The sequence below is a fragment of the Siphateles boraxobius genome, unplaced genomic scaffold (genome assembly GCF_051911475.1).
Source record: "Siphateles boraxobius isolate OS27281-9 unplaced genomic scaffold, OSU_SipBor_1 41, whole genome shotgun sequence".
Lineage (NCBI taxonomy): Eukaryota > Metazoa > Chordata > Actinopteri > Cypriniformes > Leuciscidae > Siphateles > Siphateles boraxobius.
The window spans coordinates 541,128-562,500 of record NW_027509042.1 but is presented as its reverse complement, the minus strand read 5'-3'; the positions used below and the strand labels follow the sequence as shown (position 1 = coordinate 562,500).

Below are 21,373 nucleotides of genomic sequence, written 5' to 3'. Positions count from 1 at the left end.
ATATATATCGAGCAAGCATATTCGTCTAAAATAAATCTGTTTTCAGCTTCAGAATCATGAATATTTTTATTCTGGTGTCACTATTGTCTTGTGCATTAGTTCCCAGCATCAAGCCTTTTCATTTACTCCCAAAATAGTATAAAACTTTCACCATATGTCTTGGAGTATCGCAATAATCTCGTATCGTGAGTTCAGTATCGCGATATGTATCGAATTGTGACATGAGGGCATCGTTACACCCCTAGTTAATGAATTGAATTGTGGCATCTTAAGCTAAATTAATACATATTAAAGGGGTCATGACATGAGAAATCAAATTTGCCTTCATCTTTTGACATATAAGAGGTCTTTATACCATTAAAACATGCAAGTTTCAGAGTTAAAAACGTCCTGCTCATTTTTAAACAAAGCATTTATTTATTCAAACTCCAAAAACAGCTTGTTTGGATATTGCAGGATCTGTGACGTCATGCGAGCAAATACATTTGCATATTACTCAAGGAACATATGTGACCCTGGATCACAAAACCAGTCACATGTTGCACGGGTATATCTGTGGCAATAGCCAACAATACATTGTATGGGTCAAAATTATCGATTTTTCTTTTATGCCAAAAATCATTAGGATATTAAGTAAAGATCCTGTTCCATGAAGATATTTAGTAAATTTCCTACTGTAAATATATAAAATATATATTTTTGTGAGTGAATGCAGCACAATCGCGAACTTTAAAGGCGATTTTCTCAATGTTTCGATTTTTTTTGCACCCTCAGATTCCAGATTTTCAAATTGTTGTATCTCGGCCAAATATTATCCTATCCTAACAAACCATACATCAATGGAAAGCTTATTTATTCGGCTGTCGGCTTATGTATAAATCTCAATTTCAGAAAATGTACCCATGTGACTGGTTTTGTGGTCACATATTTAAAAAAGTTGTAAAAAAACATGTCATGATCCCTCTAATATTTATTAGTATATAGTTCAAAAAGGCAAGCTGTGTTCAGTTTGTTAAAGGACATTCAAAAGTTTTGAAATTTTGTGTTCCAACACAGGAAGGAAGCCGAAGCCTCTCCGAGGTGAGTAAAAATCATATTTCTTCTAATGTTAAATGTCATATTTAATGCTTTCCTTTGCATGCATCATGTCAGTTTCAGTGCCATCGGTTCTGTCAGCACAGGATGTGTTTTAGAGATGTTGTTTGTGTGCAAATATTTTACCAGTCCAGCGATGCACGTCCACATCAATGAACACATTGTTTGCGTGTGCACGTGTGTGTGTGTATATTAGTGTGACCTTGTTTGTGCACAGACAGATGTGTTGCGTTTAATAAGCCAAATGCACATCAATATATCCGCCCACATTTCAACAAAACACGGAAACTCCTGATCAAAATCCACCAGGGAAACATTTCATAATAACCTTCATTAACAAACAGTATGTAATGCAGATCATTCAGATATGAATATGAACAACTGTTTGATTGTACTTTATTAGTAATAATTTTTTGGGGAATGTACTGAATACAACTGCAAATACATGACCCTAAATTATTACTTTCCATTAAATTATCATACACTCAAAAAATATTTAGGCCTAAATTACGATTTATTTTATGCATTTATTATGTATTTGAATTGCATATAAAGTTTCCATTCATTTGGATTACACAGTTTTAACGTAAAAACAAATGTGATGCATTTTTGTCAATCATTCATAAATGAAACCGGTCAGATTTCTGTAACCGTACTAATACACTGATTGTGTTTTATATTGTGTGGTTTATATATTTATCATCAATAAATCCAATTTGTTTCAATCTCATGCATTTTAACATAGTGTTCATGTTGAACTTATACATCTTCATACTTTTTAACTGAACACATTTATGCTGATTCTAATCCATCTGAATAAATGAGTTTAAAAATATGATTATTTAAACAAAATAAAATATATGCAAATAGTTAATAATAAAATGGGCAATGATTTTAAGTGCAGAAATCGGACCTGAATATACATCAAGTTTATTAGTTTGTTTATGTCAAAACTCTGTAGTCTAAACGGATGGGAATTTTATATGCATTTCAAATGCATAAATCTCAAATTTAAGCCTAAATATTTTAGAGTAAATCTATGCATTTTTAGTATGTGAGCAAAAGACATGCTGTTGAATTGATAAAAATGTAATGCACACTCAAAGTGGTGATGCAATGCAAGATTAGACAATTATACGTGTTTTAGTACCTTTTTCAGATATATTCAGGACATGTGATCAAATAAACATAGCAATCATAAAAATATCAATCCACATCAGAATGTGTAAGTGGAAACCCATCTAACAAACATATGTTCTAAGAATATTTGCTAACGTTCCCTATTAACAAGTTATTTCTGAATGTTCAAAAAGACCAGTTTTTTAAATGTTCGGGAGAACACATTAAAGAAATGTTTTCGCCACTTTCTCATTTTGCGAGTATTGTGGGAACGTTACTTTTGAATGTACTCTGAAAAAAGTCTTTTGTAACGTTTAAAAAACATTAGACTAACGTCCAACTAAAATGTTTCAGAAAACCGTTCCACGAATGATCTATAAAACAACATTTAACATTTTGAGAACATTATTGAAGACCACATACATTTCAACGAACGTTCTATTAATGTCTCAGGAAGTGAACTTTAAGAGATCCTTGCCATTATTTTTTAATGCACATTGTCTTGCAAAAACATCTCTAACTTGTAAACCCTTATACCCTTGACAGTCAGAAAGTGAGCCTGAAGGAGCGCGTGTTCTCCAGCCCGAGGAACTCTGCGAGTAAAGGGAAGAACTCTCCTCAGGGCCAGCAGCCGCCCCGACGCTCTCCTAGTGCAAACAGCATCGAGGACAGCCCATCCAAAGTACCCAAGAGCCTCAGCTTCGGCCAGTCCAGTCGGGCCAGACAAGCCTTCCGCTTTAAAGGCGCCGCGTCCCGCCAGAACTCAGAAGGTGAGGCAAACCGAGCCGTTCCTGTGGACTTCTGCATCTGTACGCTTTGGTCATGGTTTGGTTGTTGTAGGTGTTAATCAGTGAAGAAGAACTCATATATATGTTCGTATATGTTCGTATAGGTCTATTCCGATTCGACAGTCATCACAGTTGTAGACTCATACAGCACAAGTGACAGTTGTGAAGTGCAATATCACTGTAGTTTGTGTACATGAAGTTGCATTGGATAAAATGTCAGAGAATTAAAAACTAGTGCCTGGTTTTGTGTTTGAGATCTTTTTAAACTGGTTAGGCATCAAAGACTTTAGATATACAAACACATTACTTATGAATGGGAGAAAGTGCAGTGCGCAATATGGCGGAACTAGTCCCGCCTTCTAAATAAAAGAACCAATCGGCTAATGGTAAAGTCATTGTGTCAGTTCAGCTGACGTTAGAAGCTCTTGTTGCCATGAAATATAAGCTTTTTTTAACACTATTTGAGCATAAGAAACAACACTTATGGGCCAGTTCATGTCAGAATTTTTTACTGATTTGAAATAATTGTAATTTAACTCTTTCCCCGCCATTCACGGAATTTACTGTTATACGGTAGGGGGCGCTATTACACATCTTCTGAAAGAATACATAATCTCCTGATCAAAACACAGGCAAAAAAAGAGTACTGTAGAAACAAACGGTAAAGTATTGCTTATAAATGTTAAAGTCTTTAAAATTCTTTTGATATATTGCATGTACAGATATTCATACAACAAAATATTGTGGGGGCCATGAAATTTTTGTGTAAATGATAACTTTATTTTTATGCTGGCGGGGAAAGAGTTAATTGTGAGTGTGACGAGCAGATTCCCTCATTCATGTAAATTGGACGTGGTCTTGGATGCCTACAATACAAAGGGACTTTATTATGCTTGAATAAGTTGAATTGAGATTTTTAGAAGAATCCTCAGAAAGTGTGAAGACAGAAACGAGATTAATTTCATTCAATCCTGATAGAATTTACTAGTTTCACACATCAGGATTCTTATTCTGTTTTCTGTTCTGCCATTGCATGTGATTTCAGTATTGTGATCAGTGTTCATTTCTTTCTGTCGGTGTTATTTGTGCATATTAAGTTTATCTTATAAAATCGAGTCGAGTGTTGCATTTGATGCCAATGTTTTTGAGGAGAAACTGTTAAATATTTTTGAGCAAATTATTTTATTAGCTAATATGTGGAATAATTTATTAATATTTAAGATAACTTGTTTTATGATTGGTATGAATACAGTTTATGATCTCATGACATAAATTATGGCATAAATATGTATTATTTTACATACCAATCATAACATTTGGCTTGAATCGTTAGATTGTGTTTGTTGGAATATTGAAATATAATTTATGAAAAAGTCTGTGCTTTGGTTACACTTTCCACAAAGTGCAAAATCAATGATTCGTTTCAAGTGGAGATTTGATTAAAGAATGTACAATTTTAGATTTTTTATTATATTGAGAGCATAGGCCGTCAGCTCTGAAACCTGATAAAAACATGTGACAGAATCACATGGACAGCAGCAGCTTGTGGAAAGAACGACCTTTGTAAACCATGTGTGCGTTTATGATTTTCCCCTCATTTTTTCTGATGAATGTGGATCCTGATGCTGTCCTTTCCGTTTCTATGTCGGATGCTGATGCTAAAGTGCTCATTGAGATGCAAGAGGAAGATTTGAGACACAGGAACTCTCCAGGTCAGGTGATCCAGATGGGTCGAGCTCCTATATTCAATCAAACTAACCAGCTACAACTACCAGTCTGCAAATATGCTTTCAATTTTGTTTGGGCTATAAAAAATATTTATAATTTGACATTAGTTAAGCAGTATTACACAATCATGCTGTTGTTCTGAATATTATAAACTTGTGATTTGACTAGTCCAGTTTAATTCCTTATGTGCTTTAATTGGGTTTTATTCAAAGGAGGGTTCAAACGTGAGCTCACTTTGATACAGCATGTTATATGCATTTTTCTTTCTTTTTTTACCTATTTAAAGTTACATGATATACAATTTTCCATTCTTATTTGACTGCATATCTCTCAGGACCGCTGGGATGAATTTAAAGAGACTCAAATGTGAACTTCAGTTATCTCAAATATGATTGTCTGATCTTCATGAAGTTTAGACATATGTGCATATTCCTCTTTAAGAGGCACTGTACCAAATCCAGTGTAACTCGGCCACTACGTGGTGCTTTAATAAGCAAATTTACTATATAATTCAACCATATGTGACCATATGGGGTTATGTGACATTTTCAATTGAAAAAAGACCTAATTTTTCAACCTCAACAGTAGACATTTGTTCTGATTCACATTAGACATTTCTTACCAAAAAGTTATTAGTGTGATTTTTTTTTTTCAGATAAAATTTTCAATCGAATTTTCATGCGTAGTCCACATTGACTAATAAGCCTGTTTCATGTAAAATCAGTGTGCAAACGTAACAAATTTTGGTGCGCAAGAACGCCAGGACAATCTGAAGACATGCACCAAATTTCATGAAAATACCGCTAGAGGGCGCTACAATAGTGAGCTTCATATCTCCACAGCTCGCTAAATAGAGGAAACTGATTCATATGTGATTTGTTTGGATCCAGATCATTATCACTTGTGTATTGAGTACATCACAGCGGTTTGAGGATATGACAGTCTGTCCATTGTGCTTTCTCTTTGATTTTGAACTATATTTTCCAAAAGTATTCGTTGGGAATCTGATGTGTTGTTAATCTTGAAATGTTTGCATGTTCACATTGCTTTGAAAAGAATAAGCAAGATGGTTTTTTTTATTGTTTTTGCTCTCTATAAGGTGAAATCTTTTTTTATTAGTTTATTTTATTTGTACATTTATTTATATAGATGAAAAGGTGCCACTAATGGTCAATAATTCTGTTACTAAAGTCCCATAGCTTGTGAAATATATTCAATGTCATAAAACATGAATATATACAAGATTATTGGGTTCTGGCTACAATTTTGCCACATTAGCAGTAACAGATTTAAAGCAATAATCAAAATTGAAGGCAAATTACAATTAAAATCCAATCAAAGCACATGGTAGATTACAGAAACACTACAGTTCACATTGCACATGTTTTTTACACTGAGCTCCAAGGTGGATTTAAGATATTCTGTGATGCAACTAAACAACTTCTGTATTTCATGTTCAAATATATTTTATATGTGCTTCTTTAATGTTCTTTTATCAGTGATGAGTTTCTTTAATAGTAACATTTACATTTCTCATTTTAGTTGTTTTATAAGCTTCTAGCAATTGCAACTAGTCATGCTGTACTAGTAATGATGCTGTAAAGCTCTTGCTGTCGTCTATACATTGATCAGATGGTTAGCATATATTTTAATGTATAGCAATATTTTGAATAGCATTCATACTTGATGTTGTTCACACATATATCAAAAAGTAAGTGATTGTGAGAATGTCCCGATGTCTTGTTAGAGTGCAGCATTTAAACTGCACCTTCACTTGAATATCATTTCATTGTATTTAAACACAGACACTCTTTGAGTACTTGAACATTTCACATCATACAAGAAAGAGTGTCATTTCTCTGACGGTGAATGATTTATTTGAAGCTTTGGATAACTGCACAACAAAAGAATAACTTTAAAACTAAAATCTGGTTCACCTTCAGAGAATTTACTAGTTTAAAAAAAAATTCAAAATGCATTTTTTTTCCTCATTATTATGAGCATTGTTCCTTGACGTTTCTAGATTTAAAGCAAGTCTGTTTTGTCGTTGTTTTTGTAACCAGCCTTTATTACCATCTCTCCTCCCCAAACTCGCAGCAATTGAAGGGTTAATCAGTAAGAGATTATCACAATCGGCTGGAGCCCGTTTTACCAACCCTAACTAGTGCTAGTTGATGGCTGCAAACTTTGCTCCTTTACCTGCATGTGAGGAAAACTAGTTATTCCTGAGGAGGAAACCTGAATGCATTGAAACACCACAGAGCTGAGGAACAACTACAACCTCAATAAACCCATTTCAGAGCATCATTATTCACTCGAGGGGTTGGAGCTGTACAGTTGTTTTTAGGCTCTGTGGTTTATTTGGCATAATAAGCACAGGTAGATTTATTTTTACACTCCTGCCGGTTCCAGAGGGTCTGTGGGAACACAGGAGAAAGACACTGTGGCCCAAAATCACACATGAATTCAGCGTTTTGCATGGAAACAAGAAACAGGGCTGGTTAGTGTTATTTAAGTGATAATGACTCTAGATCAGTTGTTCTCAACTGGTGGGTCTTGACCCAAAAAAAATTTTTTGTGAAAGAAAATGATCCGTATTACATTTAATACTGGTTACAGGTTTGGTATTGTGCTGGGTTGCAACTTGCACCATAAAACCAGTTGAGAACCGCAGCTGTAGAAAACTCAATGTAGTTATGAAGTCCAGCACTGAGATATCACTTTACATTCAAGTTTAATCTATATATCGTTGAAAACAGTCAATGCTATTGTGAAACCGTTTCTCTGTGGCCGCTAACAGCGCTTTATTAACTCACTCAAATCGTTTGTTAAATCATTTCTTTGGACTGACCCGCTTTGCTAAATGGATTTTCACTGAATTCAAAATGAGTTTGCTGAAGAAATATTAGTTTAATTATATGACGTAATTTACTGCTGTTTGCTTGTACAGCTCCTCAACAATGTGCTTGGACTTTAAGTCACGCTTACACACGTCTGAACGTCACTGCATTCGACACAAAATATCAAATCAAGTGTCTGATTCTGCGTATTTTTATCAGAACCAACTTCATTGTTGCACATTAACTTTGAACATGTTTCACTAGCGTATAACAAACACAAATATTTTGGTTGTCCATCTGTTTGGAATAATTCAGATTTTTTAATGTGTTTGAAAGCTCCTCTGCTCATCAAGGCTGCATTTATTTGGTTAGAAATAAAGTAAAAATTGTGAAATATTGTTCAAATTTAAAATAACTGTTTTCTATGTGAATATAAAATGTAATTTATTCCTGTGATCAAAGCTGAATTTTCAGCATCATTACTCCAGTCTTCAGTGTCACATGATCCTTACAGAAATCACTATAATATGATGATTTGATGCTCAATTATTATCAGTTATGTTGCTTGATTAATAATGGTTCTTATCATTAAAAATGTACTGTTTTTTAATATTTTTGTGGAAACATTCGTTTTAAGGATTCTTTGATGAATAGAAAGTTCAAAAGAACAGCATTTATTTGAAATAGAATCTTTTGTAACTTTATAAATGTCTTTACTGTCACTTATGATCAATTTATGTATCCTTGTTGAATAAAAGTATTGCTTTCTATTATATATATATATATATATATATATATATATATATATATATAATTTTTTTTTTTTTTTTTTAAGATCTTACTGATCCAAACGTTTGAATGGTAATGTATCACGTTTTCACCGCAAAAATATGAACCGTTTTCATCATTGATAATAATGAATGATTTCTGAAGGATCATGTGACACTGAAGACTGGAGTAATGATGCTGAAAATTCAGCTTTGATCACAGGAATAAATTAAATTTTTCAATATATATACATAGAATGCTGTTATTTTAAATAAAAACATGACTGTATTTTTGATCATATAAACTCAGCCTTGGTGAGCAGAAGAGACTTCTTTCAAAAACATAAAAAATCAGCCAGTGTAAAACCATCTTTAAAATGAAATAACACTTGATTTGGTGTTTTCTTATCTGATGCATTGATGTTCTTCAGTTTAACTGTGTCCAGGTGTGTTTGGGGTCACTGACTGTATGGCTTTAGTGTATTTTGGGCCACGGTTGTCTCATATTTCCCATGATGCTCGTCTCGCACCAGTTCACTCCTGATAAACGGCATTGCACTGACCTTTCTGGCGTCGGACTGAGCTAGTCGACGAGTTGAGTTGAGTTGAGTTAAGTTGAATGCAGGGTTAGGAGGTTTGTGCACTAACTCTAGAGTCCTCCTGTCCGTGTTGTGTTTTTTAGAAGCCAGCCTTCCCGGAGAAGACATTGTTGATGACAATAAGAGCTGCCATTGTGAGTTTGTCCCTCAGGATTTAACGCCGGGACTAAAAGTTACCATCAGGGCCGTGTGGTAAGCAAAGATGAGACAGGCAGCATCACTCAGAAGGGACTTTAATGCTCCATCAGACGTGTAATATTATTGATAATACTAGAGAAGTCTGCATCACATAATATTACCTCATTAACTCAGTCTTTCCTGAATGTAAGTTACAAAACTTGTTACATTCAGTCTTTTGAATCCTTCGCTACATTCACACTTTCATTGCTCAGATCATGCCAGTGACACTTATGCATGAGATATTTTGAAAATTGAAGGTTGGTATCAAACGGAAAAATATAAAACAGTGTTTTGGACTCGTTTCAGGACTAAATCTTACGAAAACCAGATGTTCATGTCATATTTTACTGCAAAATAAATAGTAAAAACTCATATGGTCTAAAATAATAAAATAACATTTACTTGAAATAAAATTAAATTTAAAAAACTTAAACTTATTTTTTTTTCAGATAGTTGCCAAGGCAACATTTCTCATTTTTATTTAGTTTGACTTGAACTAAAATAGCTTAAACTGAAACTAAAATAAAAATTTCACGATATAGGCTAGACATATTAAAATATTACATTAGTAAAATTAAAATGATAATACACACAACACAATTATTTAAACTTTTACTAAAATGAAAACAAGAAAATTAAAAAATAATTGAGAATATTAGTGAAAACTAAAATATTGAAAACCAAGGCAACATTTAAAAAAATTATTTAGTTTAACTGAAATAAAATAAAAAATAATAAAAACTATAGACATTTAAAAAAATAAATACAACACAATACAATAACAAACACAACAAAATAATTAAAACTTTAACCAAAATTAAAATGGAAATAATAAAATGAATCTAATTTAAAATATTAGCAAAAACTATAATATTGAAAACCAAGGTAATTTTTGGTTTTTATTTAATTTAATCCAAATAACAAACTAAAACCGAAATAAAAAATGCATAAAAGTATAGACATATTTAAAATAAATAATAAAACTAATTCAAAATATTAGTGAAAACTATATAATATTGAAAACCAAGATAAACTAAATAAAAATGAATTCAGCTTGGTCTTCAATGTTATAGTTTTCACTAATATTTTTTAATTAGATTTGATTTTTAAATTTCCTGTTTTCATTTTAATTTGAGTTAAAGTTTAATAAATGTGTTGTGTGTTTTGCCAACACATATATTTATATTGGCTACTTTTTTTTTTAAATAATAAAAATGGCAAAACACAACAACATTATTAAACCTAACTAAAAGAAAAAGAAAACAGAAAATATGGTCGAATACTAGTGAAATCTAATACTAAAATAACACTGGGTCCTAGAAAGCAAAATACATTTTCTTATTTCGTTCTTATTGTTTTTGGGGTGAAATATGACCCTGGACCAGCTCTCTGTGATTCACCCATTTCTTTGAGCGTTTCTTTGAGTGTTTTAACAGTGATAATGTGTGTGAATTATTGTCCCCGCAGCATCATGAGGTTCATGGTGTCCAAGCGCAAGTTTAAAGAGAGTCTTCGGCCGTATGACGTGATGGATGTCATCGAGCAATATTCAGCCGGACATCTGGACATGTTGGCGAGGATTAAAAACCTGCAGTCCAGGCAAGAGCAGAAACACCTCGACTCTTCAGCGACCGCTCGACTCATACACACCGTGTAGTGTTGTTCTTCTTGTGTTTGCATGGCTTAGTTTCCTAAATGTGTCTCACTGTTTTCATATCTGTCAGAATATGTACATATGCAACACCCAAACACTTCACGTCAGAGGCATAATGTGTGTGTTTGAGGAACATTATCTACATTTTCATTTATTGAGATATAACATCAAGATATTTCAGCAGTTCAGAGCAGCATATGTGGGTTAGTAATGATTTTTTATGTACAAACCTGTTAATTTATTCAAAAATCATTGAAAATGCAGTTAAAAGAAAATTTCATAAAAAGTTATAAATATATTTGAAAAAAAACACACAATTAAATTATTAAAACTTACTAAATTAAAACGAAAACAAAATATTAGTGAAACTATAGTGAACACTGAGTCCTAGAATTCACTCTAAAAAATGCTGGGTTGTTTTAACCCAACTTTGGATCAAATATGGACAAACCCAAACGTTGGGTTAAAAATGTAATGTAAAAATCTTTATTATCGGCTGGGTTTGTCCATATTTGACCCAAAGTTGGGTTGAAACAACCCAGCAGTTTTGCAAAAACATTTAGTTAGTTCTTTCTTTTTTACACTTCTCCCCATTCAAGTATTTCAGTCACATCTTATTTAGGGGAATCCTGAATGAATGATGATTTCACATATGTTAATATATTCCTGCTTTTATATTTTGACCACACATTGATGTGCTGATATCAATGCATCGATCAGGGAGCTTTTTATCGTAATAATAAGTATGTGTGGAATATGTTTTCTGGGAATCTCTGGGCTTGTTGTTGTTGGTTTGTGTTTCTCCCCGTGCCCCGTCGAGGGTCCTGACGTTTGCGCTGGTCCGTATCACGTCACTCTGCATTGCTGTCCTCTACTCTATTTGCTTTGCCAGGTTAGATATGATATTGGGTCCTCCGGGTCCTCCGGGTCCTCCGGGTCCCAGCACCCCTCGCCAAAAGAAGTGTTCAACCAAAGGAACCAAAGAGTCGCCCCAGTTGTCTTCTAGGTTAGGACGCCCCAGACTGCATCGCCAGATCTCTATCCAGAGACAAATGAAGAAACCTGCTTCTGTTTCAGACTACATGGCTAGTAGAGACTGAGCTTGAGTGATCAGGGGCCGCAAACTCCACTCTTAGAGGAAAACGGCTCTATTTAAAGAGCAGAAAACAAACGATATTTGTTTTGATTAAACTATCAAATTTAAGGATTATATTTGATATTTTTTTAAAGTATGCAGGAAGAAAAAAACACTAAACTTGGTTAAAGGAGCTATATGTATAATTCAGAAAGCCTTGTTATTAGCGACACCGGTGGCCGTTAAGGGAACTACAGCCCGCAGCTACAACAGAATATTATATTATACTACAGTGCTGTTGAACACTTGAATCTGATTGGTTGATGAACATTCTAAGGTGTATTATTAATAATAATAAAAAAACTATATAAATACATTTAAAACAATTATTAATAAAAATGGCAAAGCACACAACAAAATTAAATTTTAATAAAACTAACTGATATTATTGTAAAGCTATTTGGGTGTACAGTAGAACATATGAAAGCCCTTTACAAATGCCTCATTCATTCAACTAAATTAAAACGAAAACAGAAAATACAAAAATGAAAACTATTTAAAAATATTAGTGAATTATTATTAGCAATTATTTTCAGGGAAACGCACGGATAAAGTGGTTCCAGGCAGGTTTTGACCGCATTACAGTTCCATATAACAAAATTATTTTAGTTATTTCAAAGATCTTTAAAGACAACAACAAAAGAAACAAAACCACAATGACACTGACAGTGTAAAGAAATATAGTAAACAATAGGATAAAAATTACACATTTTTGCCACTAAATTACGTTTTATTATGTACAGAACACACAACTCTCTTTCTCCCACTCTAACACACACACACACACACACACATACAGTACAGACACACACGCGCACAGAAACGTGTTGTCAGTGCTGCTCTGATGATTTTATCAGTAAAATAGATTAGCGACTTAAAAGCTACAAGACATTTCTCACTAGCGAGGGAATAACGGCGCTGTTCTTGAAGCTGATAAACATACAGTTTCACTATTAGTAGAGACGCTGATGAGAAACACAGACTCGGATAATTCACACAATCTCTCTCTCTAATAACTGCATTAATAAATACATTAGTCTGCTATCTGTCAATAGCTCTAAAATGACTAAAAATAATCTAAAAATTGTAATTAGCAACGGAGGTGTGGGATTAGATGCGTAAGAAATTAGTCCTCCAAAACAAGAGCGTTTAAGGACAAAAACCTGACAAATGTCTTGAAATACATCATCTGAACAATATTTGGAGGGTAACCGTAGTATAGGCGGAATAATTGACTCCAGGGCGTTGAATTATTACAAAAATAATGCACACCCGAGGTATAACTCCTCATAGACAGCCTATGAAGTCGGGCAAGGTCTCGTTTTTAAAGTTTCGTTACAAGCTGTTCACACATTGGCAATAAAATAGCAATTAATAGATGAAAATTCTTACATACAGCTCCTTTAAGGTATTTATCTTAGAATTATTTAGCAAAAAAAAAAGCCAAACTACAGCTATAATTTTTATTTTACTCTGCAAAAAAAAAAAATGAATAGAAAAACACTAAGCTCACAGGAAAAAGCATACTTAATATTTCATTGGTTCTCTCTGTTTTTAGCATTTAATCATAATTTCTTTGTATGACAACCTGGCCAAAATTTTGTCATGTTTCATTTCATTGCGTTATTATCTCAAATAAAACAGTCAACTCCAAGTAATGCAACATTCCTACAAAATAGTAACAATTTTTTAATAATATTTGAATAAAAGGTGAAGATCGGACATCACTTTGGGCAACTTCTGTACGAGCTGCTTAATTCATAAAAAAATAATTGATTAAAACTAGTTCCACAAAATGATCCCATTACGAAACCCCTACAAGATTCCGCACTGTAGTGTACAGGTGAAACTCGAAAAATTAGAATATCGTGCAAAAGTTATAATATTGATGATTATGGCTTACAACTTATGAAAACCCCAAATTCAAAATATCAGAGAAATTAGAATATTACATGAAATCAATAATAAAAAAGGATTTTAAATACAGTAATGTCGGCCCTTTGAAAAGTATAATCATGCATATGTATATAGTTAGGCCTATATATACTAAATATATTAGTTTCACCTTTTAATTTGAATTACTGAAATACGTGAACTATTGCACGATATTCTAATTTTTCGAGTTTCACGTGTATATGAAGCGCCTGACGGAACCTTTAATATTCTAAATAGAACCTTTTCTTCTAAGAGTGGCTCTTATTCTAGATAATCTAGTCTATAAGTGTTGAAACGGCCCAAACGCTCCAGGCAGCTTCTGATAATCGACTCTTAATTGACTTCATGACCTTTATTTGTTGAGACTGAATTAATCACAAGAGACGCTTCGTTGAGAGAAAAGCAGGGAACCAAATGTCACGTTTCGGTGAGTTACTAGTCATGTAGCTGAACTAAAACTGGTTAAGCTAGTTTGCCTGCACCGCTGTTTGGAAATGAAGCGTTACGGCAGTAAGAAGCAGCAAATGGAGATGCACACGTCCAATAATGGTTTTCATTTAGCATCGCTGTTGTTGCTAATGCATGTCGGCATGGCGTTGTTTTAAGGCATGCCACATGATGCACTATTTTTATCCTTTCGCAAGTGCAATTTTCTCCATACGGTCTCAGCAGGGTATGCTTGATTCCCAGCGTTCTGCTGAGCACATGCACTGCTTTTTTAAAGGACTATTTGGAGCAAATTTGAAGTTATATAATATTTCAGATGCTTTGATGAAAACTTTATCTAGTGTCTCAGATCAGACGCACCCCTGCTAGTGTAGTACATCATCAGAAACTTTGGATAATGTGTCAAACTGATGCTCACATTCGCATTCTACATGTAATACGCAGCTAAAGATGTGATTTCACGTTGACACATTGTTCAAAAATGGCAAATATCAACAGAAAACGTCTGTCTGGAGGGCTTGACTCTTTCTGTCCAATCATCTCTGTCCATCTGTGTGTGGACACGCCCACTCATTATCATATCCCTCCCTCTGCATGCATTCATTTACATCCCACAATGCTTTGTGCTTCAAGATAGAAAACATGGTTTATTGTTTCTTTGATATGAATATTGTTGTTATAATACTTTGGGTTACTAACAATGAACATGTAATGGAAATAGATGTTCGTTTGATGCATTTTGATACAAAACTCAAATTAGTTAAACAAATCTAGTGTACTTAAAGGTGCAGTGTGTGATTTTTAGCAGCATCTAGTGGTGAGGTTACGAATTGCGACCAACAAATGTTACGGTGGCTGACAGGAAATGATGTCATCGTCTGAGACAGCAGAGAGTAGCAGTTCAGCAATGAGGTTTCTTTACAAGGATAAATTAAGAAATTTCGTTTACTTAATTATTCAGTAAAACTATGTTATTGCAAATATTTTAGTTACTTACTGAACTAAGCTTGCTTCCTTGCACGAAGAGCAACATTGTAACGAAACGCGTTTGTCCGTTTAGGGCCACCGTAGAAACATGACGGCGCATTTCAATGATCGGGAACCCGCGGTGTGTGTAGACAGAAACTGCTCATTCTAAGCTAATACAAATATAACGGTTCATTAAGTAAGGTCTTTATACACCACTGAAAACTTCTTTTTCAAGGTAGTGAGGAAACGCGCTCTGTACCGCTGTGTGTTCGCTGTCGGCTACGCTAGAAACATGACCACACAATATGTTGACCTCCATTGAAGGGGTGCGCGCGGTTATGGAGATATAAATGTCTCATTCTAAGTTAATAAAAACATAACGGTTCATTACGCAAGGTCTTTTATACACCACTGAAAACATAGTTATGGATCTTATATTGCATTTCTGTCACTAGATCCTCAGAAATATTACACATTGCACCTTTAACAATTGGTGATTATATCAACAACACAAAATGTGTCCATGTTTAATGAATCACTGGTTCACATATTTTCCCCTATAACTGAAGTTTGCAGGAAAAACTCATGAATTATCAGGATGTTTCGTCTCTTTAATTGAATGTTAGAGTGGATCAGATTGTTGGTCGAGGCGCTCCGATGACAGACAAGGATCGTCCTAAAGGATCCACAGATGGAGAACTGCCGGAGGATCCCAGCATGATGGGACGACTCGGGAAAGTGGAGAAACAGGTACATCCCAATACATCAATTACACTGAACTAATCAGGGTTTCGAGTCAACCTATATTTTCTTATTACAGCTTGGCGAACGCTCATCAGAAGAAGAGAGATTATTCAGTTAAAGATTGTTCAGAAAGGAATATATTTAAAATGGTTATTCATAATGACTCATAATTTTAAAAGCGTGTTAAAACATTGTGAGGTTGTTGGATACCCTTCACCAGGATACTATGTTGGATTTATATTGTCATGAAATAAATGTATTATAGTTATATAAAATCAAAGAATGACATTCTAGTGGGCATTTGATTGGACAGAAATGTGCATATTCTCCTACGAATATTCAATATAATCAGCAATATTTTGGTCAATATTTGCGTAGCATGTTGACATGAACTAAAGGACACAAAACTCAATTTAATTCCACAGTCACACTATGAAATATTTTTGCAAAAAAATTATTTATTGCTAAAATTGTGTTCTTTTTAGCGTCAATTTCAGCCAGTGTTTGAAGAGATGCGTTGTCAATACACATCCCATTTTTTGGTCAGTCAGGGGATCGTGAATAAAATTAGCTAAAGTAATATGATCGTTTGGCGCTCTAGCGATTAATGAACATGCGTTTATTAAAGGGATACTCCACTTTTTTTGGAAATAGGCTCATTTTTCAACTCCCCCAGAGTTAAACTGTTGAGTTTTACTGGTTTTGAATCCATTCAGCTGATCTCCGGTTCTGGCGGTGAAGTGGATAAGACCATTAGCATTTCTCAAAAAAAAAATGACCAAAGAGTTTCGATATTTTTCCTATTTAAAACTTGACTCTTCTGTAGTTACATCGTGCACTAAGACCGACGGAAAATGTAAAGTTGCGATTTTCTAGGCTGATATGGCTACGAACTATACTCTCATTATAGTAATAATCTGTAAACTTTACTGCCGTACCATGAGTGCAGCAGGCGTAATGATATGACGCAGCGCCTGAAAATAGGCTTATCATTGCTCTTTGGTCATTTTTTTGGGAGAAACGCTAATGGTCTTGTCCACTAAAAGTGGTACTGCCAGAACCGGAGATCAGCTGAATGGATTCAAAAACGGTAAAACTCAACAGTTTAACTCTGGGGGAGTTGTAAAGCCTATTTCCAAAAAAAGTGGAGTATCCCTGGCTTTAACAGAATAATGCGTCTTGCGGAAGGACATTGTAGCCGGATCTACTTCTCTCTGTTTATGTCTATGACGCGTCACGCGTGGTATGACCCGAACCAGTGTAAAATAGTCCCAATATAAACACTTAGTATAGGTGTACCAGTGACTCAGGATAAGACAAAAACACGGTTCGGAAAATGGATTCATGATGTACTCGCTCATTATTTATATAAATTTAGTAAATTTTGCTGCTTTAATGCTCACTGTTCAGAACTTTTTTTAAATATGACGCAACCCCCCAAAGAGATTACGATTAATCGTTAAAAGATAGCGATCTTGATTCAGACACACATGATCTTATTCCTAAATAACAGTGATCATTCAGATCTGTGTTCTGATCCAGAGAGAGCTATGTGAAACATCTTCACAATCAGTCTTTTCAACCACACAGTTTCATTTTTCTGCGTTATGATAATTCAGAATATCACAGAAGTACTGATATAATAGTTTTTAGTTGGGATTTAAACACTGATGTCTAAAAAGAGCTCGCTGATGCCCCGTTGTTGGGAACCGATGGCTTAGAGCACCTTTAAGATAATGTCATAATAAGACAATGAGATCTTCCTCTTCTGCAGGTGATGTCGATGGAGAGAAAGCTGGATTTCCTGGTGAACATCTACATCCAGCGCATGGGAATCCCACAGTCCGAGACGGACGCCTACTTCGCCTCTAAGGAGCCCGACCCGGCGCCTCCGTACCACAGTCCGGTGGAGCACATGGAGAAGAGCGGATCCATCACCAAAATCATCCGGTCCAACAGCTCCGCAGGACAGAAGAACTTCGACCCGCCAACCTCGACCTGCGTCAATCACCACTGCCCTCCATCCACGTCCAGGCATCCACAAACCATCCCTGATCCCGGTCCGATCCCCGATCCCGGCTCGCTAGTGCGTATCCCTCCGCCTCCGGCACACGAGCGCTCGTCCACCGGACACAACGGAGGATCTCGTGCACATCATTCCCGCGAAGACGGGCGTCTTTCCCAAGCCGGAGCTGAGAGCGACACCTCCGTATCAATCCCTTCGGTGGATCACGAGGAACTCGAACGCTCCTTCAGCGGATTCAGCATCTCGCAGTCCAAAGAAAACCTGGACTTTCTGAACAACGCTTATTTTAGCGGCGTGCCGCGCTGCACTAAAGTGAGGCCGTACATCGCGGAGGGCGAGTCGGACACGGACTCCGATCTGTGTGTCCCGTCGCCTCATTCAGCCACCGGAGACGGCGCGTACGGGGACCGAGGCTGGACCGGACCCAAGTGAGACTAAGTCTTTACAAAACCAGCGTTAGACTTTATTCGTGGGAACCTTTATGTTTAAAAAGCAGAGTTTCACTAACAAGCACAACTTCCCGAGCGGAAGAAAAGTGAAAATGAATGCTGGGAGCCTTATCCATCAGGTTGACGTAAAGATGGAGGAGAGACACCGTAACAGTCTTTATCGTTTCACACGTGGTGTATTTTCATCTTTAAGGTGGAGACGGCAAAAGTTTGAGTGCTGGAAAAGACTTCTGGGAGTCTTATCCATCAGGTTAACGCCAGGATGGATGAGACACACGTGTTTTTCACGCATTTTCATCTTTATGAACATTGAAACCACGTGGGACGCTGTTACGACCAGTGCTAGACCGGCCCGATCTCGTGAAGATGCACAAATTTTATTTCTCGTACCATTTATACACCAAAAATAGTTTTCGCGTGCAAATGATACACACTTTATGGACTCAGCGACTCCCTCCACACCCCTAATCCTACGCAAGGGGTTTACAGTGCGTATCATTTGCACGCTAAAAACTATTTTTGGCATATAAATAGCACGAGAAATAAAATGTGTGTTTTAGATACGCACTTTCATGAGATTGTGTTGGCTAGACTGTATTTGTGAGCACCTGCGTATTTAAGAAGCCGTGTTTCACTTACAAACAGCTCCACGAGCGGAAGAAAGCTGGAGACGGCAAACTTTGGAAACGACCTTATCCATCAGGATGACGTCAGGATGGATGAGAGACACACGTTTATCGATTCACATGTGGTGCATTTTCATCCTTAAGAACATTTTCTGGATTTGCATCTCGCTAGTTAAATGATTAGTTCACTTCAGAATTATAATTTCCTGATAATTTACTCTCCCGCACATCATCCAAGATGTTCATGTCTTTCTTTCTTCAGTGGAAAAGAAATGAAGGTTTTTGAGGAAAACACTCCAGGATTTTCTCCATATAGTGACTTCAATGGAGTCCAACGTGTCGAAGGTTTAAATGTGAGTTTCAGTGCAGCTTCAAAGTCTCGACACGATCCAGCCGAGGAATAAGAGTCTGATCTAGACAAACCATCAGTCATTTTATAAAAAAAAAAATATTTATATACTTTTTAACCACAAATGCTCATCTTGCACGAGCTGTGATGCGACACACATTACGTAATCACATTGAAAGGTCATGTGTGACGTAGGCGGAAGACCTGACCTAGTGTTCACAAAGTGAACATGCAAAGACTAAGTCAGACACCATTTACAAAAAAATTTAATAAATAAAAGGTAAAACAACGATGTCGGATGATTTAGAAGTTGGAGGAGAAAATGAGATTCCTTTCCTACATGTATCCAAACCAATCCACTTTATTTCTATAGCACATTTTACAAACACAAAGTTCCCAAAGTGCTGCACAAAAGACTCAAAACATACAAAACAATTAATACAAATTTTTTCAAAACAAAATAAGAACATCAGATTTAAAAATATAAAAAGATAAAATGCATAAACAGTAGAACAATCAAAAACATCAGAGGACCACACAACTCACGCGGAGTTAAAAGCCACAGAATAAAAATGTGTCTTTAGACAAGACTTAAAACACTCAACTGTAGGAGCTGTTCGGACATGGAGGGGCAGAGCGTTCCAGAGTTTAGGTCCAACCACAGAAAGGCCCTGTCCCCCCGAGTTTTTAGTCTTGACTTGGGGACCGCAAGCTGGAGCTGGCCCTCTGACCTCAGTGACCGCGCTGGCGTATAAATTTGGATGAGGTCCGAAATATATGTTGGGGCCAGTCCTTTCATAGCTTTAAAAACAAACAATAAAATCTTAAAATCAATCCTAAAACGAACAGGAAGCCAGTGCAATGAGGCAAGAATTGGAGTTATATGAGCGCACTTTTTGGTTCCCATTAAAAGACGCGCTGCAGAGCTGTAAGTGCATTACAGTAGTCTAAACGAGAAGAAATAAAAGCATGTATAGCTTGTTCAAAACTGTTAAAAGACAAAAACGGTTTAACTTTGGCTAAAAGGCGAAGATGATAAAAACTAGATTTCACAACTGCATTTATTTGTTTGTCAAGTTTAAAATCATTATCTATTTTTACACCAATATTAGTTACAACAGGACGCACAAAGTCATTAAAGGGGCCAAAATCTATCATGGGGTATGTGGGGCCAAACTGCATGATCTCTGTTTTACTCTCATTTATGAACTGGAACACACGTGACCTTTCAATGTGATTACATAATGTGTGGTGCATCCAAGCGGCAACATTCTAATCTGAAAAATGAAGCCTAGCGGAAGTGCGAAAAACTGCAATACATGTAAAATCCGCTAGGGGCAGGTCCCAAAAGGGAGCAAATGTCCATAGACCCCCATGTTAAAATGTCCGTTTTCACAGCATAAATTCATGTTTTTACAGGTTGGTCCCATGGACTTTTATTGTATTTTTCGATAGGTTCCGAGTGCCTGACAACTGTGAGGGGGGTGAATTTTTTTCTAACTCGTTAGTTTAGATCGTATTTAGATATAAAATGTATGACAAATAAGGGCGTGGTTAACTTTGATTGACAGCTTGATTGACAGCTGATAATGGGCTGCGCCGAGTGGAGGTCCCGAAATTTTGATGTCTCGGCCATGATCTGACACAACACATCATACCACCTCTGTATCCTTTCTGAAAAGATTTTCCAAGCCGCCCATATCCCCCATAAACGTTCAAAACCGTTCTTCAGAAAGTCTATGGGTGACGTCACAGACGCTTTGTCCATATTTTTTACAGTCTATGGGTGCATCGCATCTCGTGCAAGATCAGCATTTGTGGTTAAAAAGTATATAAATGTTTCTTTTTTTAATAAAATGACTGATGGTTTGTCTAGATCAGACTCTTATTCCTCGGCTGGATCGTGTCGAGACTTTGAAGCTG

General features: G+C 35.8%; 1 protein-coding gene across 3 annotated transcripts in view; it reads left to right on the top strand.

Annotated features, from left to right (window-relative positions):
• The window catches only part of kcnq2b (potassium voltage-gated channel, KQT-like subfamily, member 2b), a 57,997-nt gene extending 38,115 nt beyond the window's left edge, over window positions 1-19,882 (top strand). Inside the window, exons 10-18 of one of the 3 annotated variants that reach the window (XM_077197657.1) lie at window positions 1,057-1,080; window positions 2,761-2,984; window positions 4,667-4,714; window positions 6,828-6,845; window positions 9,020-9,128; window positions 10,584-10,715; window positions 11,663-11,776; window positions 15,883-16,006; window positions 17,775-19,882. In XM_077197657.1, the coding sequence (XP_077053772.1) occupies window positions 1,057-1,080; window positions 2,761-2,984; window positions 4,667-4,714; window positions 6,828-6,845; window positions 9,020-9,128; window positions 10,584-10,715; window positions 11,663-11,776; window positions 15,883-16,006; window positions 17,775-18,458 (1,477 nt within the window). In that variant the 3' untranslated portion in view covers window positions 18,459-19,882. Of the gene's footprint in view, window positions 1-1,056; window positions 1,081-2,760; window positions 2,985-4,666; window positions 4,715-6,827; window positions 6,846-9,019; window positions 9,129-10,583; window positions 10,716-11,662; window positions 11,777-15,882; window positions 16,007-17,774 lie in introns of those variants that run through there. The other 2 variants (XM_077197654.1, XM_077197656.1) reach the window with 2 other exon arrangements.
• Window positions 19,883-21,373: the final 1,491 nt, after the last annotated feature.